The sequence below is a fragment of the Procambarus clarkii genome, chromosome 14, assembly GCF_040958095.1.
Source record: "Procambarus clarkii isolate CNS0578487 chromosome 14, FALCON_Pclarkii_2.0, whole genome shotgun sequence".
NCBI lineage: Eukaryota > Metazoa > Arthropoda > Malacostraca > Decapoda > Cambaridae > Procambarus > Procambarus clarkii.
In genome coordinates, this window is record NC_091163.1 from 39,662,093 (window position 1) to 39,688,672 (window position 26,580).

The 26,580-nt window shown below is 49.8% G+C and overlaps 1 protein-coding gene across 1 annotated transcript in view; it reads right to left on the minus strand.

Annotated features, from left to right (window-relative positions):
* Positions 1–5,290: 5,290 nt before the first annotated feature.
* LOC123772696 (glutamate receptor ionotropic, kainate 2) overlaps positions 5,291–26,580 on the minus strand; it is a gene marked incomplete at its 5' end in the record, with an annotated part of 107,690 nt that continues 86,400 nt past the window's right edge. Inside the window, 2 exon segments of the mRNA XM_069324519.1 lie at positions 5,291–6,148; positions 19,983–20,138. Coding sequence (XP_069180620.1) covers positions 6,077–6,148; positions 19,983–20,138 — 228 coding nt within the window.

Below are 26,580 nucleotides of genomic sequence, written 5' to 3' on the forward strand. Positions count from 1 at the left end.
AGCAGAGTTACCACCAGGTGTACTGGTCTCCTGGGTGTAGCAGTGTTACCACCAGGTGTACTGGTCTCCTGGGTGTAGCAGTGTTACTACCAGGTGTACTGGTCTCCTGGGTGTAGCAGTGTTACCACCAGGTGTACTGGTCTCCTGGGTGTAGCAGTGTTACCACCAGGTGTACTGGTCTCCTGGGTGTAGCAGTGTTACCAGCAGGTGTACTGGTCTCCTGGGTGTAGCAGTGTTACCACCAGGTGTACTGGTCTCCTGGGTGTAGCAGTGTTACCACCAGGTGTACTGGTCTCCTGGGTGTAGCAGTGTTACCACCAGGTGTACTGGTCTCCTGGGTGTAGCAGTGTTACTACCAGGTGTACTGGTCTCCTGGGTGTAGCAGTGTTACCACCAGGAGTACTGGTCTCCTGGGTGTAGCAGTGTTACCACCAGGTGTACTGGTCTCCTGGGTGTAGCAGTGTTACCAGCAGGTGTAGTGGTCTCCTGGGTGTAGCACTGCTACCAGCAGGTGTACTGGTCTCCTGGGTGTAGCAGTCTTACCAGCAGGTGTACTGGTCTCCTGGGTGTAGCACTGTTACCAGCAGGTATACTGGTCTCCTGGGTGTAGCAGTGTTACCAGCAGGTGTACTGGTCTCCTGGGTGTAACAGTGTTACCAGCAGGTATACTGGTCTCCTGGGTGTAGCAGTGTTACCAGCAGGTGTACTGGTCTCCTGGGTGTAGCAGTGTTACCACCAGGTGTACTGGTCTCCTGGGTGTAGCAGTGTTGCCAGCAGGTGTAATGGTCTCCTGGGTGTAGCAGTGTTACCAGCAGGTGTACTGGTCTCCTGGGTGTAGCAGTGTTACCAGCAGGTGTACTGGTCTCCTGGGTGTAGCAGTGTTACCAGCAGGTGTAGTGGTCTCCTGGGTGTAGCAGTGTTACCATCAGGTGTACTGGTCTCCTGGGTGTAGCAGTGTTACCAGCAGGTGTACTGGTCTCCTGGGTGTAGCAGTGTTACCAGCAGGTATACTGGTCTCCTGGGTGTAGCAGTGTTACCAGCAGGTGTAATGGTCTCCTGGGTGTAGCAGTGTTACCAGCAGGTATACTGGTCTCCTGGGTGTAGCAGTGTTACCAGCAGGTGTAGTGGTCTCCTGGGTGTAGCAGTGTTACCAGCAGGTGTACTGGTCTCCTGGGTGTAGCAGTGTTACCAGCAGGTGTAGTGGTCTCCTGGGTGTAGCAGTGTTACCAGCAGGTGTACTGGTCTCCTGGGTGTAGCAGTGTTACCAGCAGGTGTACTGGTCTCCTGGGTGTAGCAGTGTTACCAGCAGGTATACTGGTCTCCTGGGTGTAGCAGTGTTACCAGCAAGTGTACTGGTCTCCTGGGTGTAGCAGTGTTACCAGCAGGTGTACTGGTCTCCTGGGTGTAGCAGTGTTACCAGCAGGTGTAGTGGTCTCCTAGGTGTAGCAGTGTTACCACCAGGTATACTGGTCTCCTGGGTGTAGCAGTGTTACCAGCAGGTGTACTGGTCTCCTGGGTGTAGCAGTGTTACCAGCAGGTGTACTGGTCTCCTGGGTGTAGCAGTGTTACCAGCAGGTGTAGTGGTCTCCTAGGTGTAGCAGTGTTACCACCAGGTATACTGGTCTCCTGGGTGTAGCAGTGTTACCAGCAGGTGTACTGGTCTCCTGGGTGTAGCAGTGTTACCAGCAGGTGTACTGGTCTCCTGGGTGTAACAGTGTTATCAGCATTTGTACTGGTCTCCTGGGTGTAGCAGTGTTACCAGCAGGTGTACTGGTCTCCTGGGTGTAGCAGTGTTACCAGCAGGTATACTGGTCTCCTGGGTGTAGCAGTGTTACCAGCAGGTGTACTGGTCTCCTAGGTATAGCTCAACACTCACAATGATGGCAACACTCCTTATATAACAGTTATATCAAGGAGAATTATATAGTAATTTATTTATGAGATATATATATATGTCCCTAACCTGCATACTTGAGTCTGCAGGTTAGGGACACTGGCCTGTAGTTCAGGGCCTCGTGTCTGCCTGTCCCCGCCTTGTATATCGGGACTACACTAACCATCTTCCACATTTTGGGCAGTTCTCAACTGTATGTTGGGTGGGGGGGGGAGTAGTTAAGACTAAGGGATCAGAAGAAAACACATTTTAATATTAAACTTGAATGTATTTATATCATATTAACTCTTGTTAACGTAAAATATGTTATATACATAATTACTTGATAGCTGGAGACGAAATATGCAAGTGAACTCACACTCATATATATATATATATATATATATATATATATATATATATATATATATATATATATATATATATATATATATATATATATATATATATATGAACTCTCGAACACATATATATATATATATAACCTGCCAAAACAACTGGGGTGAGTTACATATGTACACTCTGACGTCACCTCTCATATGGCAACATTTGTGACATGTCAAACCTGTTTGGCACTCTCACACCTGAATGGCAGGACAGTTATACCAGTATGGCAACGTAGTCACACACTCAAACCTATATAGCAACTCACACTCAAAACTGTACGGAAACACACTCAAAAATGTATGGCAACACTCATAAACTGGCATGGCAACATTGTCAGCCGTGTCTGGCAACGCAATTATACCTGTAGGCCACCGGAATTAAACTTATATGGCAACGCACTCAAACATGTATGGCAACGCACTCAAAAGTTTATGGCAACCTCACTCAAACATGTATGGCAACGCACTCAAACATGTATGGCAACTCACTCAAACATGTATGGCAACGCACTCAAACATGTATGGCAACGCACTCAAACATGTATGGCAACTCACTCAAACATGTATGACAGCGCACTCAAACATGTATGGCAACGCACTCAAACGTGTATGGCAACGCACTCAAACATGTATGACAGCGCACTCAAACATGTATGGCAACGCACTCAAACATGTATGGCAACGCATTCAAACGTGTATGGCAACGCACTCAAACATGTATGGCAACGCACTCAAACATGTATAGCAACGCACTCAAACATGTATGGCAACGCACTCAAACATGTATGGCAACGCACTCAACATGTATGGCAACGCACTCAATCATATATAGCAACGCACTCAATCATATATAGCAACGCACTCAAACGTGCATGGCAACGCACTCAAACATGTATGGCAACGCACTCAAACGTGTATGGCAATACTAAACAACTGGGACCACTAGCGCATAGTAACATTTCTCTCAGAATAGTTGTAATGTAATTAGTTACTGTCAACAGCCTTCAACAAAATTATATGTTTATTGTATCACCGGGAGAACCAGTTAGGCAGGACTGACTGTTGAGTGGCGGCGTGATAACCAACAGTCTAATGGGGAAGCATGTTCCCTGTTAACTGTTCCCCCTTTTACACTCTCTTCCAACAGTCAGATTACAGTCAGTGACTGATAGCACTGTTACAACAGTCAGTGACTGATAGCACTGTTACAACAGTCAGTGACTGATAGCACTGTTTCAACAGTCAGGGACTGATAGCACTGTTTCAACAGTCATTTTAGACAGTGAGTGACTGATAGCACTGTTTCGACAGTCAGTTTAGACAGTCAGGGACTGATAGCATTGTTTCGACAGTCAGTGACTGATAGCACTGTTTCAACAGTCAGGGACTGATAGCACTGTTTCAACAGTCAGTTTAGACAGTGAGTGACTGATAGCACTGTTTCGACAGTCAGTTTAGACAGTCAGGGACTGATAGCATTGTTTCGACAGTCAGTGACTGATAGCACTGTTTCGACAGTCAGTTTAGACAGTCAGTGACTGATTGCACTGTTTCAACAGTCAGTGACTGATAGCACTGTTACAACAGTCAGGGACTGATAGCACTGTTTCAACAGTCAGGGACTGATAGCACTGTTTCAACAGTCAGTTTAGACAATCAGTGACTGATAGCATTGTTTCGACAGTCAGTGACTGATAGCACTGTTACAACAGTCAAGGACTGATAGTACTGTTTCAACAGTCAGTTTAGACAATCAGTGACTGATAGCATTGTTTCGACAGTCAGTGACTGATAGCACTGTTTCGACAGTCAGTGACTGATAGCACTGTTTCAACAGTTAGATCAGGCAGTCAGGGACTGATAGCACTGTTTCAACAGTTAGATCAGGCAGTCAGGGACTGATAGCACTGTTTCAACAGTCAGTTTAGACAGTCAGGGACTGATAGCACTGTTTCAACAGTTAGATCAGGCAGTCAGGGACTGATAGCACTGTTTCAACAGTCAGGGACTGATAGCACTGTTTCGACAGTCAAATTAGACAGTGAACAAAAAGTTCCACTGGAGCAAGTACAATATGTTGGTACCTGTGGTACAATATGTTGGTACCTGTGGTACAATATGTTGGTGGTTGTGGTACAATATGTTGGTACCTGTGGTACAATATGTTGATACCTGTGGTACAATATGTTGGTGGTTGTGGTACAATATGTTGGTGGTTGTGGTACAATATGTTGGTACCTGTGGTACAATATGTTGGTGGTTGTGGTACAATATGTTGGTGGTTGTGGTACAATATGTTGGTACCTGTGGTACAATATGTTGATACCTGTGGTACAATATGTTGGTGGTTGTGGTACAATATGTTGGTGGTTGTGGTACAATATGTTGGTACCTGTGGTACAATATGTTGGTGGTTGTGGTACAATATGTTGGTGGTTGTGGTACAATATGTTGGTACCTGTGGTACAATATGTTGGTACCTGTGGTACAATATGTTGGTGGTTGTGGTACAATATGTTGGTACCTGTGGTACAATATGTTGGTGGTTGTGGTACAATATGTTGGTACCTGTGGTACAATATGTTGGTGGTTGTGGTACAATATGTTGGTGGTTGTGGTACAATATGTTGGTACCTGTGGTACAATATGTTGGTACCTGTGGTACAATATGTTGGTACCTGTGGTACAATATGTTGGTGGTTGTGGTACAATATGTTGGTGGTTGTGGTACAATATGTTGGTACCTGTGGTACAATATGTTGATACCTGTGGTACAATATGTTGGTGGTTGTGGTACAATATGTTGGTGGTTGTGGTACAATATGTTGGTACCTGTGGTACAATATGTTGGTGGTTGTGGTACAATATGTTGGTGGTTGTGGTACAATATGTTGGTACCTGTGGTACAATATGTTGGTGGTTGTGGTACAATATGTTGGTACCTGTGGTACAATATGTTGGTGGTTGTGGTACAATATGTTGATACCTGTGGTACAATATGTTGGTGGTTGTGGTACAATATGTTGGTGGTTGTGGTACAATATGTTGGTACCTGTGGTACAATATGTTGGTACCTGTGGTACAATATGTTGGTACCTGTGGTACAATATGTTGGTACCTGTGGTACAATATGTTAGTACCTGTGGTACAATATGTTGGTGGTTGTGGTATAATATGTTGGTGGTTGTGGTACAATATGTTGGTGGTTATGGTATAATATGTTGGTGGTTGTGGTACAATATGTTGGTACCTGTGGTACAATATGTTGGTGGTTGTGGTACAATATGTTGGTACCTGTGGTACAATATGCTGGAGTACACAGTAAGCCTAAACTGGCGGGTGTGTGTCAATGACAAGCATTTTGAGGCTAACAATCCTGGTCGCAGGTCCGTCTATCGCCTCAAAACGACTGTCATTGATATGTCTGACTATTGTGTCATGCTATATTGCAAAATATTGAGTGTTGGGAATTTAAGATCATATTCCGTTGCCCAGGGCTGTGGGAGAGTCGAACCCCGGCCCGGCGCGTGTCAAGCCCAGGCTCTGAAGGTCACATGGGTAAAGAGGGATCTCCTTGCAAGAGGAAGGTGCTGGCAAGACGTTGAGGGCGATCTCTAGATATCCAGGTAGCTTGCACCAGCGTCAAGTGGCACTCAAGATGTTGGTGTAAGAGGATGACGTTGCAGCCGCTCCTTGAGACGCCCCCAAGACGTCTCCCATGCAGCGAGTGACTCAGGCTGCACCAGGAGGCGCGTCCTGCAGGAGTAAGATGGTTGCAGGGAGCAACAGCTGCCGGCTAGGGGCTCTGGGGATCGAACTGCACCGTGGACGACTTTCTCAACTCCTTCACGCTAACTAACCCGTTTTCCTGTCAACCAAAATACACAAGATATGAGAAGAAATACATCATTGGTGTATTTCAGAATAAATACAAGAATACATTCAGATAATTGTGTGTTCTGAATTATGTAATGTGAAGGTTTATTATTATTTATTATATATAGTTTATATCAGCCCTGGAGCCTCTCTAGTGTGTATATGTTCATCTTGCAAGAAGCGTCCAGCAGAGAGAGAGCCCCAGATAACACGTGTGGCCACGGTAGAAGGTCAACAAGTACATTAAACTCGCACATCTGTCTAATTAACGTTGCATTACAGTCACGGATGACGTACGAGGCAGGCAGACAGGCAGGCAGGCAGGCAGGTAGGCAGGCAGGCATGTAGGCAGGCAGGCAGACAGGCAGGCAGGTAGGCAGGCAGGCATGCAGGCAGGCACGCAGGTAGGCAGACAGAGAAGCAGTTAAGCAGGCAGACAGGCAGGCAGACAGGCAAGCAGACAGACAGGGCGTCAGACAGGAGTTTCAATGTCCCTTCAATTAGGTCATCAGGGTCCTATGTGAACTAGGATATTATATACACAACACTGTTTAACATGTTACTGAAAACTCTATGTGTCTTTATGTACATATGTATCCTTGTACATATGCACATGACGCATGTGTCCACGTGCACTCTCCTTACCCCCCCTCCCCCACACACACAGGTTCAGGTTGAGAGGCGGGACCAAAGAGCCAAAGCTCAAGCCCCACAAGCACAAATAGGTGAGTACACACATATACGTTAGTGCAGGTATAATTGGGTGGACATGATAACAACATACAAGATCCTAGTTAAAAGAGTCATAGAAGCAAACTTGAGACACGAGTCAGAGAGGTGCCAGGAAAGGTGTTTCCAATCAATGCCCAACTACTTAGGCTGGACGGTAGAGCGACGGTCGCTTCACTTACAGATCCTTCGGGCCGTCCGCTGCCAAGTGCAGCAGAGCGCCAGGCGATGTGCCAACAACTATTGGCTCCAGCTCTGCTCCCAGATACAGACTGCAGCAGATACAGGCAATGTAAGGGGAATGTATGACGGCATCAAGCAGGCCCTCGGCCCAGTCCAGAGGAAGACCGCTCCTCTGAAATCTGCCACAGGCGAGGTGATTCAGGACCAGACACTGCAGCTGAAGCGCTGGGTCGAGCACTACTCTGAGCTATACGCCAGGGACAATGTGGTCACCGAAGATGCCCTGAGCGCCATTGAGTGTCTGCCTGTGTTAATGGAGCTCGACAGTGAACCGACCCTGGAAGAACTCAGCGATGCCCTAGACTCCCTTGCTTCTGGTAAAGCTCCTGGCAAAGATGGCATTCCTGCTGAGACCTTGAAGTGCTGCAGAGGTTGCCTGCTCATGGAGCTGCATGAATTTCTCTGCCTCTGCTGGGAAGAAGGAGGAGAGGTGCCACAGGACATGAGGGATGCCAACATCGTCACACTGTATAAGAATAAAGGTGACAGGGGCGACAATTACCGTGACATCTCCCTCCTCAATATTGTCGGAAAGCTGTTTGCTCGAGTCGCAATGAAGAGGCTCCAAGTGCTTGCAGAGAGAGTCTATCCAGAATCACAATGCGGATTCAGAGCTGGCAGGTCCATCATCGACATGGTCTTTTCCCTCAGACAACTGCAGGAGAAATGCAGGGAACAGAAGCAGCCACTCTTCGTAGCCTTCATAGATCTGACGAAGACCTTCGACCTCGTCAGCAGGGATGACCTGTTCAAGATCCTCCCCAAGATCGGATGCCCACCCAGGCTCCTCAGCATCATCAGATCTTTCCATGAGAACATGAGGGGCACCGTGGTCTTTGATGGCCTAACATCAGATGCCTTTGACATCCGAAGTGGAGTAAAGCAGGGCTGCGTACTGGCTCCAACCCTATTCGGGATTTTCTTCACAGTTATGCTGTGGCACGCCTTCGGATCTGTCACGGAAGGCATTTACCTCCGGACCAGGTCAGATGGAAAGCTCTTTAACCTCGCCAGGCTGAGAGCCAAGACGATGGTTCGGCTGAGGTGTCTGCGCGACTTCCTTTCTGCCGACGACGCAGCAGTCACTGCCCACTCAGCTGAAGACCTCCAACGGCTCATAACCCGCTTCAGCGAGGCCTCTCAGGCTTTCGGACTCACCATCAGTCTGAAGAAAACACAAGTCATGGGACAAGGAGTGGACTCCCCACCTGACATCGGCATCTCCGATTCCAAACTGGAAGTCGTTCACGACTTCGTGTACCTGGGCTCCACAATCTCTGACTCCCTCTCTCTTGATACGGAGCTAAACAAACGCATCGGTAAGGCATCTACTACCATGTCCAAACTGACAAAGAGAGTGTGGGCCAACAATAGGCTAACTGAGTATACTAAGATTCAGGTTTACAGAGCCTGTGTCCTGAGCACTCTCCTTTATGGCAGTGAGTCTTGGACACTGCGCCCGTCAGGAAAGACAGCTGAATGCCTACCACATGCGCTGCCTTAGACACATCTTGGACATCACCTGGCAGGACAAGGTGACAAACAACAACGTCTTGGGGAGAGCAAGAATCACCAGCATGTACACAATGCTGAAACAGAGACGAATGCGCTGGCTCGGGCACGTTGTGCGAATGGGCGACGGCAGGATCCCCAAGGATCTCCTGTACGGAGAGCTGAGGCAGGGAAAGCGTCCAACAGGCAAGCCCCAGCTACGGTACAAAGACGTATGCAAGAGGGACCTGAAAGCCATGGACGTCGATCTTGCTATATGGGAGACACTGGCTGCAGACCGTTCAGCCTGGAGGCAGTCTGTTCAAAGAGGTCTCTCCAAGTTCGAGGAGTCACTTGCCAAGGAATCAGAGGCAAAGAGACAGAGAAGGAAAGCCGGTAGCCAGGAAGACAGACCGTTTGTGCTCGGTGTGGGATGGACTGCCACTCTCGGATTGGCCTCATCAGTCACACCAGACGCTGCTCCAGGACTGACAATCAGGGCGCTGCTCCATAGTCTCCCGAGACTGAAGGAGGCCTATTTTAGTCATAATGTCTTGTCCCTTTCCCCTGATAAATCCATCCCACTTTTCTATCAAAGTTCTAAATAACTTGAACAACTTAGACTTGATTGAACTTTATTAAATCAGCAACTTTAAATTTAAAAAAATGCTAAAATTGTTGCTAGAAATCGAGACGTTGCGTTGAATTCACACACAGGCGAGTCCAAGAGCTAAGGCTTGACTCTGCAAGCACATCTAACTGACATGAGAATACGCACACCAACATACATGCAAACACACGCACACAAACAGACACACACACACACACACAAAGCCAGAGGAAGCAAGGCAAAGTCAGCTATGCATTGTACAAGCCAATCAAGCCAGAGGAGCAGTGTCTTACAGCGGTGAAGATGGGAAGCTTAGTTGCTGGACGAGCTGAGGGGTCACCCCATCAGCCAGGACCATCAGCTGATGGGGTCACTTGAAGCCAGGATCATCAGCTGATGGGGTCACTTGAAGCCAAGATCATCAGCTGATGGGGTCACTTGAAGCCAGGATCAACAGCGGATGGGGTCACTTGAAGCCAAGATAAACAGCTGATGGGGGTCACTTGAAGCCAGGATCAACAGCTGATGGGATCACTTGAAGCCAGGATCATCAGCTGATGGGGTCACTTGAAGCCAGGATCAACACCTGATGGGGTCACTTGAAGCTAAGATAAACAGCTGATGGGGTCACTTGAAGCCAAGATACACAGCTGATGGGGTCACTTGAAGCCAGGATCAACAGCTGATGGGGTCACTTGAAGCCAAGATGAACAGCTGATGGGGTCACTTGAAGCCAAGATACACAGCTGATGGGGTCACTTGAAGCCAGGATCAACAGCTGATGGGGTCACTTGAAGCCAAGATAAACAGCTGATGGGGTCACTTGAAGCCAGGACCATCAGTTGATGGGGTCACTTGAAGCCAAGTGACTTTGCAATATATAATCAGCGGGAAGATTGCAAGCCAAACTAGAGAGTAATGAGAAAATTCAAGGCTCAAGAGAAATGGCTGAGGCGAGTTAACTAAGGGAACTGAGCAGGTCAAACTGAGGTGATTGTGCAGGTCAAACTGAGGGTATTGTGCAGGTCAAACTAAGGGTATTGTGCAGGTCAAAGTGAGGGGATTGTGCAGGTCATACTGAGGGTATTGTGCAGGTCAAACTGAGGTGATTGTGCAGGTCAAACTGAGGTGATTGTGCAGGTCAAACTGAGGTGATTGTGCAGGTCAAACTGAGGTGATTGTGCAGGTCAAACAGAGGTGATTGTGCAGGTCAAACAGAGATGATTGTGCAGGTCAAACTGAGGGTATTGTGCAGGTCAAACTGAGAGTATTGTGCAGGTCAAACTAAGGGTATTGTGCAAGTCAAAGTGAGAGGATTGTGCAGGTCATACTGAGGGGATTGAGCAGGTCAAACTGAGGTGATTGTGCAGGTCAAACTGAGGTGATTGTGCAGGTCAAACTGAGGGTACTGTGCAGGTCAAACTGAGGTGATTGTGCAGGTCAAACTGAAGTGATTGTGCAGGTAAAACTGAGGTGATTGTGCAGGTCAAACTGAGGTGATTGTGCAGGTCAAAATGAGGTGATTATGAAGGTCAAACTGAGGTGATTGTGCAGGTCAAAATGAGGTGATTATGAAGGTCAAACTGAGGTGATTGTGCAGGTCAAACTGAGGTGATTGTGCAGGTCAAACTGAGGTGATTGTGCAGGTCAAACTGAAGTGATTGTGCAGGTCAAACTGAGGTGATTGTGCAGGTCAAACTGAAGTGATTGTGCAGAAAAAAACTGAGGTGATTGTGCAGGTCAAACTGAGGTGATTGTGCAGGTCAAACGGAGGTGATTGTGCAGGTCAAACTGAGGTCATTGTGCAGGTCAAACTGAGGTGATTGTGCAGGTCAAACTGAGGGTATTGTGCAGGTCAAACTGAGGTGATTGTGCAGGTCAAACAAAAGTGATTGTGCAGGTCAAACTAAGGTGATTGTGCAGGTCAAATTGAGGGTATTGTGCAGGTCAAACTGAGATGATTGTGCAGGTCACACTGAGGTGATTATGCAGGTCAAACTAAGGTGATTGTGCAGGTCAAACTGAGGTGATTGTGCAGGTCAAACTGAGGTGATTTTGCAGGTCAAACTGAGGTGATTGTGCAGGTCAAACTAAGGTGATTGTGCAGGTCAAACTAAGGTGATTGTGCAGGTCAAACTGAGATGATTGTGCAGGTCAAACTGAGGTGATTGTGCAGGTCAAACTGAGGAGATTGTGCAGGTCAAACTAAGGTGATTGTGCAGGTCAAACTAAGGTGATTGTGCAGGTCAAACTAAGGTGATTGTGCAGGTCAAACTGAGATGATTGTGCAGGTCAAACTGAGGTGATTGTGCAGGTCAAACTGAGGAGATTGTGCAGGTCAAACTAAGGTGATTGTGCAGGTCAAACTAAGGTGATTGTGCAGGTCAAACTGAGATGATTGTGCAGGGCAAACTGAGGAGATTGTGCAGGTCAAACTGAGGTGATTGTGCAGGTCAAACTAAGATGATTGTGCAGGTCAAAGTGAGGTGATTGTTCGGGTGGACATTTGATGATTGTACAGGTAATAGTTCAGGGCTGTTGTATGAGTGGGCTGTTGCATGAGAGGGTTGTTGTATGAGAGGGCTGTTGTATGAGAGGGCTGTTGTATGAGAGGGCTGTTGTATGAGAGGGCTGTTGTATGAGAGAGCTGTTGTATGAGAGGGCTGTTGTATGAGAGGGCTGTTGTATGAGAGGGCTGTTGTATGAGAGAGCTGTTGTATGAGAGGGCTGTTGTATGAGAGGGCTGTTGTATGAGAGGGCTGTTGTATGAGAGGGCTGTTGTATGAGAGGGCTGTTGTATGAGAGGGCTGTTGTATGAGAGGGCTGTTGTATGAGAGAGCTGTTGTATGAGAGGGCTGTTGTATGAGAGGGCTGTTGTATGAGAGGGCTGTTGTATGAGTGTGATCTTGTATGAGAGGGCTGTTGTATGAGAGGGCTGTTGTATGAGAGGGCTGTTGTATGAGAGAGCTGTTGTATGAGAGAGCTGTTGTATGAGAGGGCTGTTGTATGAGAGGGCTGTTGTATGAGAGGGCTGTTGTATGAGAGGGCTGTTGTATGAGAGGGCTGTTGTATGAGAGGGCTGTTGTATGAGAGGGCTGTTGTATGAGGGGGCTGTTGTATGAGGGGGCTGTTGTATGAGAGGGCTGTTGTATGAGAGGGCTGTTGTATGAGAGGGCTGTTGTATGAGAGGGCTGTTGTATGAGAGGGCTGTTGTATGAGAGGGCTGTTGTATGAGAGTGATGTTGTATGAGAGGGCTGTTGTATGAGAGGGCTGTTGTATGAGAGGGCTGTTGTATGAGAGGGCTGTTGTATGAGAGGGCTGTTGTATGAGAGGGCTGTTGTATGAGAGGGCTGTTGTATGAGAGAGCTGTTGTATGAGAGGGCTGTTGTATGAGAGGGCTGTTGTATGAGAGGGCTGTTGTATGAGAGGGCTGTTGTATGAGTGAGCTGTTGTATGAGAGGGCTGTTGTATAAGAGTACTGTTGTATGAAAAGGCTGTTGTATGAGAGGGCTGTTGTATGAGAGGGCTGTTGTATGAGAGGGCTGTTGTATGAGAGGGCTGTTGTATGAAAGGGCTGTTGTATGAGAGGGCTGTTGTATAAGAGTACTGTTGTATGAAAGGGCTGTTGTATGAGAGGGCTGTTGTATGAGAGGGCTGTTGTATGAGAGGGCTGTTGTATGAAAGGGCTGTTGTATGAGAGGGCTGTTGTATGAGAGGGCTGTTGTATGAGAGGGCTGTTGTATGAAAAGGCTGTTGTATGAGAGGGCTGTTGTATGAGAGGGCTGTTGTATGAAAGGGCTGTTGTAAGAGAGGGCTGTTGTAAGAGAGGGCTGTTGTATGAGAAGGCTGTTGTATGAGAGGGCTGTTGTATGAGAGGGCTGTTGTATGAGAGTGATGTTGTATGAGTGGGCTGTTGTATGAGAGGGCTGTTGTATGAGAGGGCTGTTGTATGAGAGGGCTGTTGTATGAGAGGGCTGTTGTATGAGAGGGCTGTTGTATGAGAGGGCTGTTGTATGAGAGGGCTGTTGTATAAGAGGGCTGTTGTATGAGAGGGCTGTTGTATGAGAGGACAGGTGTAAGAGTGAATACATGTATGGGTGAGTAATTGTATGAGTGAATACGTGTATGGGTGAGTAACTGTATGAGTGAATACGTGTATGGGTGAGTAATTGTATGAGTGAATACATGTATGGGTGAGTAATTGTATGAGTGAATACGTGTATGGGTGAGTAATTGTATGAGTGAATACGTGTATGGGTGAGTAATTGTATGAGTGAATACATGTATGGGTGAGTAATTGTATGAGTGAATACGTGTATGGGTGAGTGAGTATTATTACTATCTCGTCATCACCGTCGGAGTGTAGCGTGACAATTCCCGCGCCATCTATGGGTCTGCCCTCCAACCTCCTGATAGTGGACACTGCGTGGATAACGCCATCTATTGGTGGTGGCGTGACAGTGATAAATGGCTCCTGTTTCCTGCCTTGGTCAGACAGAGAGGTCGTTGTGGATGACCTCTGGTGGAGGGCGTGGCAAGACCAGCGCCACCTACATTGTGCCACGGAGCATAATGTCAACTCTTAGGGATGTGAGTGTTGCCTCCTGGTTTCCCCAGTGTACCGGCAACTTAACTGATGACGTGTCATGCCCACAGAGGTGACGTGTGGAGGCAGTCCACGTTCTCTCAGCTTGGTCCTGGAAGAAGACTGAGTAAGCCGCCGCCGATCTCATCAGTGTTTGTTAGCTGCTGATTTACGCAGTGTTGGAAGAGATCGGTGTACCCCGGGATTGGCTTAGGTGAGTAACGGAGGACAGTGAGGTGTGAAGTGCTGGTAGCCGGTCGCTAGACTTCTGCCAGGGGTTAGTTACCCTGTATATGGTGCTTGGTGACCCTGCCAGCGTGTGGCTGAGGTCCTCTGCCAGCGTGTGGCTGAGGTCCCCTGCCAGCGTGTGGCTGAGGTCCTCTGCCAGCGTGTGGCTGAGGTCCTCTGCCAGCGTGTGGCTGAGGTCCTCTGCCAGCGTGTGGCTGTGGTCCTCTGCCAGCGTGTGGCTGAGGTCCTCTGCCAGCGTGTGGCTGAGGTCCTCTGCCAGCGTGTGGCTGAGGTCCCCTGCCAGCGTGTGGCTGTGGTCCTCTGCCAGCGTGTGGCTGAGGTCCTCTGCCAGCGTGTGGCTGAGGTCCTCTGCCAGCGTGTGGCTGTGGTCCTCTGCCAGCGTGTGGCTGAGGTCCTCTGCCAGCGTGTGGCTCAGGTCCTCTGCCAGCGTGTGGCTCAGGTCCTCTGCCAGCGTGTGGCTGAGGTCCTCTGCCAGCGTGTGGCTGTGGTCCTCTGCCAGCGTGTGGCTGAGGTCCTCTGCCAGCGTGTGGCTGAGGTCCTCTGCCAGCGTGTGGCTGTGGTCCTCTGCCAGCGTGTGGCTGTGGTCCTCTGCCAGCGTGTGGCTGAGGTCCTCTGCCAGCGTGTGGCTGAGGTCCTCTGCCAGCGTGTGGCTGAGGTCCTCTGCCAGCGTGTGGCTGAGGTCCTCTGCCAGCGTGTGGCTGAGGTCCTCTGCCAGCGTGTGGCTGAGGTCCTCTGCCAGCGTGTGGCTGTGGTCCTCTGCCAGCGTGTGGCTGAGGTCCTCTGCCAGCGTGTGGCTGAGGTCCTCTGCCAGCGTGTGGCTGTGGTCCTCTGCCAGCGTGTGGCTGAGGTCCTCTGCCAGCGTGTGGCTGAGGTCCTCTCCCAGCGTGTGGCTGAGGTCCCCTGCCAGCGTGTGGCTGAGGTACTCTGCAAGCGTGTGGCTGAGGTCCTCTGCCAGCGTGTGGCTGAGGTCCTCTGCCAGCGTGTAGCTGTGGTCCTCTGTCAGCGTGTGGCTGAGGTCCTCTGCCAGCGTGTGGCTGAGGTCCTCTGCCAGCGTGTGGCTGAGGTCCTCTGCCAGCGTGTGGCTGAGGTCCTCTGCCAGCGTGTGGCTGAGGTCCTCTGCCAGCGTGTGGCTGAGGTCCTCTGCCAGCGTGTGGCTGAGGTCCTCTGCCAGCGTGTGGCTGTGGTCCTCTGCCAGCGTTTGGCTGTGGTCCTCTGCCAGCGTGTGGCTGAGGTCCTCTGCCAGCGTGTGGCTGAGGTCCTCTGCCAGCGTGTGGCTGAGGTCCTCTGCCAGCGTGTGGCTGTGGTCCTCTGCCAGCGTGTGGCTGAGGTCCTCTGCCAGCGTGTGGCTGAGGTCCTCTGCCAGCGTGTGGCTGAGGTCCTCTGCCAGCGTGTGGCTGAGGTCCTCTGCCAGCGTGTGGCTGAGGTCCTCTGCCAGCGTGTGGCTGAGGTCCTCTGCCAGCGTGTGGCTGAGGTCCTCTGCCAGCGTGTGGCTGTGGTCCTCTGCCAGCGTGTGGCTGAGGTCCTCTGCCAGCGTGTGGCTGTGGTCCTCTGCCAGCGTGTGGCTGAGGTCCTCTGCCAGCGTGTGGCTGTGGTCCTCTGCCAGCGTGTGGCTGAGGTCCTCTGCCAGCGTGTGGCTGTGGTCCTCTGCCAGCGTGTGGCTGAGGTCCTCTGCCAGCGTGTGGCTGAGGTCCTCTGCCAGCGTGTGGCTGAGGTACTCTGCCCAGCCTGTGGCTGTGGTCCTCTGCCAGCGTGTGGCTGAGGTCCTCTGCCAGCGTGTGGCTGAGGTCCTCTGCCAGCGTGTGGCTGTGGTCCTCTGCCAGCGTGTGGCTGAGGTCCTCTGCCAGCGTGTGGCTGAGGTCCTCTGCCAGCGTGTGGCTGAGGTCCTCTGCCAGCGTGTGGCTGAGGTCCTCTGCCAGCGTGTGGCTGAGGTACTCTGCCCAGCCTGTGGCTGTGGTCCTCTGCCAGCGTGTGGCTGTGGTCCACTGCCAGCGTGTGGCTGAGGTACTCTGCCAGCGTGTGGCTGTGGTCCTCTGCCAGCGTGTGGCTGAGGCCCTCTGCCAGCGTGTGGCTGTGGTCCTCTGCCAGCGTGTGGCTGAGGTCCTCTGCCAGCGTGTGGCTGTGGTCCTCTGCCAGCGTGTGGCTCAGGTCCTCTGCCAGCGTGTGGCTGTGGTCCTCTGCCAGCGTGTGGCTCAGGTCCTCTGCCAGCGTGTGGCTCAGGTCCTCTGCCAGCGTGTGGCTGAGGTCCTCTGCTCAGCGTGTGGCTGAGGTCCTCTGCCAGCGTGTGGCTGAGGTCCTCTGCCAGCATGTGGCTGAGGTCCTCTGCTCAGCGTGTGGCTGAGGTCCTCTGCCAGCGTGTGGCTGAGGTCCTCTGCTCAGCGTGTGGCTGAGGTCCTCTGCTCAGCGTGTGGCTGAGGTCCTCTGCCAGCGTGTGGCTCAGGTCCTCTGCCAGCGTGTGGCTGAGGTCCTCTGCCAGCGTGTGGCTGAGGTCCTCTGCCAGCGTGTGGCTGAGGTCCTCTGCCAGCGTGTGGCTGTGGTCCTCTGCCAGCGTGTGGCTGAGGTCCTCTGCCAGCGTGTGGCTGTGGTCCTCTGCCAGCGTGTGGCTGAGGTCCTCTGCCAGCGTGTGGCTGTGGTCCTCTGCCAGCGTGTGGCTGAGGTCCTCTGCCAGCGTGTGGCTGTGGTCCTCTGCCAGCGTGTGGCTGAGGTCCTCTGCCAGCGTGTGGCTGAGGTCCTCTGCCAGCGTGTGGCTGAGGTACTCTGCCCAGCCTGTGGCTGTGGTCCTCTGCCAGCGTGTGGCTGAGGTCCTCTGCCAGCGTGTGGCTGAGGTCCTCTGCCAGCGTGTGGCTGTGGTCCTCTGCCAGCGTGTGGCTGAGGTCCTCTGCCAGCGTGTGGCTGAGGTCCTCTGCCAGCGTGTGGCTGAGGTCCTCTGCCAGCGTGTGGCTGAGGTCCTCTGCCAGCGTGTGGCTGAGGTACTCTGCCCAGCCTGTGGCTGTGGTCCTCTGCCAGCGTGTGGCTGTGGTCCACTGCCAGCGTGTGGCTGAGGTACTCTGCCAGCGTGTGGCTGTGGTCCTCTGCCAGCGTGTGGCTGAGGCCCTCTGCCAGCGTGTGGCTGTGGTCCTCTGCCAGCGTGTGGCTGAGGTCCTCTGCCAGCGTGTGGCTGTGGTCCTCTGCCAGCGTGTGGCTCAGGTCCTCTGCCAGCGTGTGGCTGTGGTCCTCTGCCAGCGTGTGGCTCAGGTCCTCTGCCAGCGTGTGGCTGAGGTCCTCTGCCAGCGTGTGGCTGAGGTCCTCTGCTCAGCGTGTGGCTGAGGTCCTCTGCCAGCGTGTGGCTGAGGTCCTCTGCCAGCATGTGGCTGAGGTCCTCTGCTCAGCGTGTGGCTGAGGTCCTCTGCCAGCGTGTGGCTGAGGTCCTCTGCTCAGCGTGTGGCTGAGGTCCTCTGCTCAGCGTGTGGCTGAGGTCCTCTGCCAGCGTGTGGCTCAGGTCCTCTGCCAGCGTGTGGCTGAGGTCCTCTGCTCAGCGTGTGGCTGAGGTCCTCTGCCAGCATGTGGCTGAGGTCCTCTGCTCAGCGTGTGGCTGAGGTCCTCTGCTCAGCGTGTGGCTGAGGTCCTCTGCCAGCGTGTGGCTGAGATCCTCTGCCAGCGTGTGGCTCAGGTCCTCTGCCAGCGTGTAGCTGGAGAGCGACAGTGGAGTATAGGCACCTCGTGAGACTGTGTCGGTGGGCTGGCCCACGAAGAAGGTGAACTCGCCAGTGTTTCCCACTAGGAGTGGACGAGGTACTGGCTGGTGGAAACACTGGGGTTGGCGAACACTGCGTGTGTGCGCTTTTGGTGTCCTCTGTGAAAGTGACACTATTGAAAATAAGTGTGGTAATTGTCAATTTTTATGTATTCAACGGTGAAAGTGTAAATATATTGGTGAAGTGAACTGTGTATTGTTCTTTCCTCCCCTTAATCTTTATAGCACTATATAGCCAGTTCTGGAAAGTGTACTACCGACTTGGGGTCGGATACTATAAACGAGGTTCATCGATCAAGAACCCCGTTACTGGTTCTGGTTGATACCTGGTTGATGGGGTTCTGGGAGTTCTTCTACTCCCCAAGCCCAGCCCGAGGCTAGGCTTGACTTGTGAGAGTTTGGTCCACCAGGCTGTTGCTTGGAGCGGCCCGCAGGCCCTCATACCCACCACAGCCCGGTTGGTCCGGCACTCCTTGGAGGAAACAATCTAGTTTCCTCTTGAAGATGTCCACGGTTGTTCCGGCAATATTTCTTATGCTTGCTGGGAGCATGTTGAACAACCGCGGACCTCTGATGTTTATACAGTGTTCTCTGATTGTGCCTATGGCACCTCTGCTCTTCACTGGACCTCTGATGTTTATACAGTGTTCTCTGATTGTGCCTATGGCACCTCTGCTCTTCACTGGACCTCTGATGTTTATACAATGTTCTCTGATTGTGCCTATGGCACCTCTGCTCTTCACTGGACCTCTGATGTTTATACAGTGTTCTCTGATTGTGACTATGGCACCTCTGCTCTTCACTGGACCTCTGATGTTTATACAGTGTTCTCTGATTGTGCCTATGGCACCTCTGCTCTTCACTGGTTCTATTCTGCATTTTCTTCCATATCGTTCACTCCAGTACGTTGTTATTTTACTGTGTAGATTAGGGACCTGGCCCTCCAGTATTTTCTATGTGTATATTATTTGGTATCTCTCTCGTCTCCTTTCTAGTGAGTACATTTGGAGAGCTTTGAGACGATCCCAATAATTTAGGTGCTTTATCTCGTCTATGCGTGCCGTATATGTTCTCTGTATTCCCTCTATTTCAGCAATCTCTCCTGCTCTGAAGGGGGAAGTGAGTACTGAGCAGTACTCAAGACGGGACAACACAAGTGACTTGAAGAGTACAACCATTGTGAGGGGATCTCTGGACTTGAAAGTTCATCCGATCATTCTCCTGGCTGACGCAATACTTGCTTGGTTATGCTCCCTAAACGTTACGTCGTCAGACATCATTATTCCCAAATAAATAAATACGGTCCTTAGTGGCCGTAACATATTTAAGTGTATGGGTGAGTAAGTGTATGGGGTGAGTAAGTGTATGGGTGAGTAAGTGTATGGGGTGAGTGAGTGTATGGGTGAGTAAGTGTATGGGGTGAGTAAGTGTATGGGGTGAGTAAGTGTATGGGTGAGTAAGTGTATGGGTGAGTAAGTGTATGGGTGAGTAAGTGTATGGGGTGAGTAAGTGTATGGGGTGAGTAAGTGTATGGGGTGAGTGAGTGTATGGGTGAGTAAGTGTATGGGTGAGTAAGTGTATGGGGTGAGTAAGTGTATGGGTGAGTAAGTGTATGGGTGAGTAAGTGTATGGGGTGAGTAAGTGTATGGGGTGAGTAAGTGTATGGGGTGAGTAAGTGTATGGGTGAGTAAGTGTATGGGTGAGTAAGTGTATGGGGTGAGTGAGTGTATGGGGTGAGTAAGTGCATGGGTGAGTAAGTGTATGGGTGAGTGAGTGTATGGGGTGAGTAAGTGTATGGGTGAGTGAATGGGTGAGTAAGTGTACGTGTATGTGTGTGTGTATGTGTGAACAAGTATATGACTGTTGAGTGACCTGGAGGCGGAACTCTCCACACACATGATCAAGAAGCCTGTGAGTGCCAGCATCCTGCACCGTAACACTAAGCAAGCTACTCCTTCAAGGCTCTTCCTGACGAGGAAGAGAGAGGTGAAGGAGGAGGAGGAAGAGAGGACAAGGAAGAGGAAGAAGCCAGAGGAAAGGAAGGTCTTCTCAAGGTATATCTAGAGGGAACCTCGGGAGAGAATGGGAGAGGCGGCGGAGGGGTGGCATCAACCGGAAGGGAAGAGCTCTTAGGCTCAGCGGCGACTCTGGCACGGTGGGTGGAGCAGGTGACGAGGATGGCACTCACGCCGTTGGCCTGGGGCAGGTCCGTGGTGCCCTCGGGCACGTGGGTGGTGCCTGGCACACACTGCTGACAGTTCCTCTTGAGGGCCGGGCGTTGGCGCGACCCGTGGCAGCGCAGCGCGAAGCGCAGCTCCTCCGCCATCTCCGAGCACAGCGACTGCTGCAGGAGACAATGGTGGCTCTTAGCTTTCTACACTGACTGTTGCAGCTACACTGACTGCTGCAGGAGACAATGGTGGCTCTTAGCTCTCTACACTGACTGCTGCAGGAGACAATGGTGGCTCTTAGCTCTCTACACTGACTGCTGCAGGAGACAATGGTGGCTCTTAGCTTTCTACACTGACTGCTGCAGCTACACTGACTGCTGCAGGAGACAATGGTGGCTCTTAGCTCTCTACACTGACTGCTGCAGGAGACAATGGTGGCTCTTAGCTCTCTACACTGACTGTTGCAGCTACACTGACTGCTGCAGGAGACAATGGTGGCTCTTAGCTCTCTACACTGACTGCTGAAGCTACACTGACTGCTGCAGCTACTCTGACTTCTGCAGCTACACTGACTGCTGCAGGAGACAATGGTGGCTCTTAGCTCTCTACACTGACTGCTACAGCTACACTGACTGCTGCAGCTACACTGACTTCTGCAGGAGACAATGGTGGCTCTTAGCTCTCTACACTGACTGCTGCAGCTACACTGACTGCTGCAGCTACACTGACTGCTGCAGGAGACAATGGTGGCTCTTAGCTCTCTACACTGACTGCTGCAGCTACACTGACTGCTGCAGCTACACTGACTGCTGCAGGAGACAATGGTGGCTCTTAGCTCTCTACACTGACTGCTGCAGCTACACTGACTGCTGCAGCTACACTGACTGCTGCAGGAGACAATGGTGGCTCTTAGCTCTCTACACTGACTGTTGCAGCTACACTGACTGCTGCAGGAGACAATGGTGGCTCTTAGCTCTCTACACTGACTGCTGCAGGAGACAATGGTGGCTCTTAGCTCTCTACACTGACTGCTGCAGGAGACAATGGTGGCTCTTAGCTCTCTACACTGACTGTTGCAGGAGACAATGGTGGCTCTTAGCTCTCTACACTGACTGTTGCAGGAGACAATGGTGGCTCTTAGCTCTCTACACTGACTGCTGCAGGAGACAATGGTGGCTCTTAGCTCTCTACACTGTTGCAGGAGACAATGGTGGCTCTTAGCTCTCTACACTGACTGCTGCAGCTACACTGACTGCTGCAGGAGACAATGGTGGCTCTTAGCTCTCTACACTGACTGTTGCAGGAGACAATGGTGGCTCTTAGCTCTCTACACTGACTGTTGCAGGAGACAATGGTGGCTCTTAGCTCTCTACACTGACTGCTGCAGCAACACTGACTGTTGCAGAAGACAATGGTGGCTCTTAGCTCTCTACACGGACTGCTGCAGGAGACAATGGTGACTCTTAGCTCTCTACACTGACTGTTGCAGGAGACAATGGTGGCTCTTAGCTCTCTACACTGACTGCTGCAGGAGACAATGGTGACTCTTAGCTCTCTACACTGACTGTTGCAGGAGACAATGGTGGCTCTTAGCTCTCTACACTGACTGCTGCAGCAACACTGACTGTTGCAGAAGACAATGGTGGCTCTTAGCTCTCTACACTGACTGCTGCAGGAGACAATGGTGACTCTTAGCTCTCTACACTGACTGTTGCAGGCGACAATGGTGGCTCTTAGCTCTCTACACTGACTGCTGCAGGAGACAATGGTGACTCTTAGCTCTCTACACTGACTGCTGCAGCTACACTGACTGTTGCAGGATACAATGTTGACTGTTAGCTCTCTACACTGACTGTTGCAGCAACACTGACTATTGGTGGAGACAATGGTGGCTCTTAGCTCTCTACACTGACTGCTGCAGAAGACAATGGTGGCTCTTAGCACTCTACACTGACTGTTGCAGGAGACAATGGTGGCTCTTAGCTCTCTACACTGACTGCTGCAGGAGACAATGGTGGCTCTTAGCTCTCTACACTGACTGCTGCAGGAGACAATGGTGGCTCTTAGCTCTCTACACTGACTGTTGCAGGAGACAATGGTGGCTCTTAGCTCTCTACACTGACTGCTGCAGGAGACAATGGTGGCTCTTAGCTCTCTACACTGACTGCTGCAGGAGACAATGGTGGCTCTTAGCTCTCTACACTGACTGTTGCAGGAGACAATGGTGACTCTTAGCTCTCTACACAGACTGCTGCAGGAGACAATGTTGGCTCTTAGCTCTCTACACTGACTGCTGCAGCTACACTGACTGTTGCAGGAGACAATGGTGGCTCTTAGCTCTCTACACTGACTGCTGCAGGAGACAATGGTGGCTCTTAGCTCTCTACACTGACTGCTGCAGGAGACAATGGTGGCTCTTAGCTCTCTACACTGACTGCTGCAGGAGACTGGTGGCTGTTAGCTCTCTACACTGACTGTTGCAGCTACACTGACTGTTGGTGGAGACAATGGTCGCTGTTAGCTCTCTACACTGACTGCTGCAGCTACACTGACTGTTGCAGGAGACAATGGTGGCTCTTAGCTCTCTACACTGACTGTTGCAGCAGACAAATGTGGCTCTTAGCTCTCTACACTGACTGCTGCAGCTACACTGACTGTTGCAGGAGACAATGGTGGCTCTTAGCTCTCTACACTGACTGCTGCCGCTACACTGACTGTTGGTGGAGACAATGTTGACTGTTAGCTCTCTACACTGACTGTTGCAGCTACACTGACTGTTGGTGGAGACAATGGTGGCTCTTAGCTCTCTACACTGACTGTTGCAGGAGACAATGGTGGCTCTTAGCTCTCTACACTGACTGCTGCAGCTACACTGACTGCTGGAGGAGACAATGGTGGCTCTTAGCTCTCACTCTACACTGACACTGTCATTCACCACACTGACACTGTCTTACTCTACACTGACACTGTCACACTCTACACTGACACTGTCGTACACTACACTGACACTGTCATACACTACACTGACACTATCACACTTTACACTGACACTGTCACACACAACACTGACACTATCACACACTACACTGACACTGTCACACACAACACTGACACTGCCATACACTACACTGACACTATCACACACAACACTGACACTATCACACACAACACTGACACTATCACACTCTACACTGACACTGTCATACTCTACACTGACACTGTCGTACACAACACTGACACTGTCATGCACTACACTGACACTGGCATGCACTACACTGACACTGTCATGCACTACACTGACACTGTCATGCACTACACTGACACTGTGATGCACTACACTGACACTGTCATACACAACACTGACACTGTCACACACTACACTAAAACTGTCATACACTACACTGACACTGTCATACACAACACTGACACGGTCATATACTACACTGACACTATCACACACAACACTTACACTGTCATACACAACACTGACACGGTCATATACAACACTGACACTATCACACACAACACTGACACTGTCATACTCAACACTGACACTGTCATACACAACACTGACACTCATACACAACACTGACACTATCACACACAACACTGACACTGTCATACACTACACTGACACTATCACACACAACACTGACACTGTCACACACTACACTGACACTGTCACACACAACACTGACACTATCACACACAACACTGACACTGACACTATCACACACAACACTGACACTGTCACACACTACACTGACACTGTCACACACAACACTGACACTATCACACACAACACTGACACTGGCATACAGTACACTGACACTGTCATACACTACACTGACACTGTCACACACTACACTGACATTATCACACACAACACTGACACTTTCATACAGTACACTGACACTGTCGCACACTACACTGACACTATCATTCACTACACTGACACTGTCACACACTACACTGACACTATCACACAACACTGACACTTTCATACAGTACACTGACACTATCACACACTACACTGACACTGTCACACACTACATTGACACTGTCACACACTACACTGACACTGTCACACACTACACTGACACTGTCATACAGTACACTGACACTGTCATACACAACACTGACACTATCACACACAACACTGACACTTTCACACACTACACTGACACTGTCATACAGTACACTGACACTGTCATACACAACACTGACACGGTCATACACTACACTGACACTATCACACACAACACTGACACTGTCATACAGTACACTGACACTATCACACACTACACTGACACTGTCATACACTACACTGACACTGTTATACACAACACTGACACTGTCATACACTTCACTGACACTGTCACAACACTGACACTATCATACACTACACTGACACTGTCACACACAACACTGACACTATCACACACTACACTGACACTGTCATACACTACACTGACACTATCACACACTACACTGACACTGTCACACACAACACTGACACTATCACACGCTACACTGACACTGTCATACACTACACTGACACTATCACACACTACACTGACACTGTCACACACAACACTGACACTATCACACACTACACTGACACTGTCACACACAACACTGACACTATCACACACTACACTGACACTGTCATACACTACACTGACACTATCACACACTACACTGACACTGTCACACACAACACTGACACTATCACACACTACACTGACACTGTCACACACAACACTGACACTATCACACACTACACTGACACTGTCACACACTACACTGACACTATCACACACTACACTGACACTGTCACACACAACACTGACACTGTCATACGCTACACTGACACTGTCACACACAACACTGACACTATCACACACTACACTGACACTGTCACACACAACACTGACACTATCACACACTACACTGACACTGTCATACACTACACTGACACTATCACACACTACACTGACACTGTCACACACAACACTGACACTATCACACACTACACTGACACTGTCACACACTACACTGGCACTATCACACACTACACTGACACTGTCATACACAACACTGACACTGTCACACACAACACTGACACTATCACACACTACACTGACACTATCACACACTACACTGACACTGTCATACACAACACTGACACTGTCACACACAACACTGACACTATCACACACTACACTGACACTGTCATACACAACACTGACACTATCACACACTACACTGACACTATCACACACTACACTGACACTGTCATGCACTACACTGACACTGTCACACACTACACTGACACTGTCATACACAACACTGACACTGTCATACGCTACACTGACACTATCACACACTACACTGACACTGTCACACACAACACTGACACTGTCATACACAACACTGACACTATCACACACTACACTGACACTGTCACACACAACACTGACACTGTCATACACAACACTGACACTATCACACACTACACTGACACTGTCATACACAACACTGACACTGTCACACACAACACTGACACTATCACACACTACACTGACACTGTCATACACAACACTGACACTATCACACACTACACTGACACTATCACACACTACACTGACACTGTCATGCACTACACTGACACTGTCACACACTACACTGACACTGTCATACACAACACTGACACTGTCATACGCTACACTGACACTATCACACACTACACTGACACTGTCACACACAACACTGACACTGTCATACACAACACTGACACTATCACACACTACACTGACACTGTCACACACAACACTGACACTGTCATACACAACACTGACACTATCACACACTACACTGACACTGTCATACACAACACTGTGTACTAGTCTCTCATATGATTATATTTATTAAAATATTTAATAAGTAAGACAAAGTGTTAAACAGGTGATAAAATATTAAACAATTATTACAAAATATTAGAAAATATTAAAAGTATTTTATAAAATATTACAAGAACAATTACAATTATAGAAAAGTAATATAAAACGTTTTAAATTTAATTAATAAAAATATCAAATGAATTTAAACAAATTAAAAAGCAAAAATAAAAGTATTTTTATTTTAATATTTTTCTGTAAATTTTTTATCAAATTAATTTAGGCGTCACAAAATATTTTTGTTAAGACAAAAAAATAAAAAATATCCAGGCAACATAACAGCCAATTACACTGAACTGTTGACACGCAAGCTAGTTACACTAGACACAGCAAGCAACCAACCACCAATTAAAGCAGAGGTAGTTACATGATACAAGCAGGTTACAAACTACACAAGTTTAGAATAGAGAAAAGACATGGTTAGGAAACTGGCCTGTTGACCTGTTGAACCAATTATCGGACAGCGTTATTAACGAGGCAACCCTCGGTTGTTTCAAGCGTAGGTGAGACACTTATATATGAATGGGTTTAGGTGGATTAGTAGTAGCTGCCTCGTATGGACCAATAGCAGCTGCCTCGTATGGACCAATAGCAGCTGCCTCGTATGGACCAATAGCAGCTGCCTCGTATGGACCAATAGCAGCTGCCTCGTATG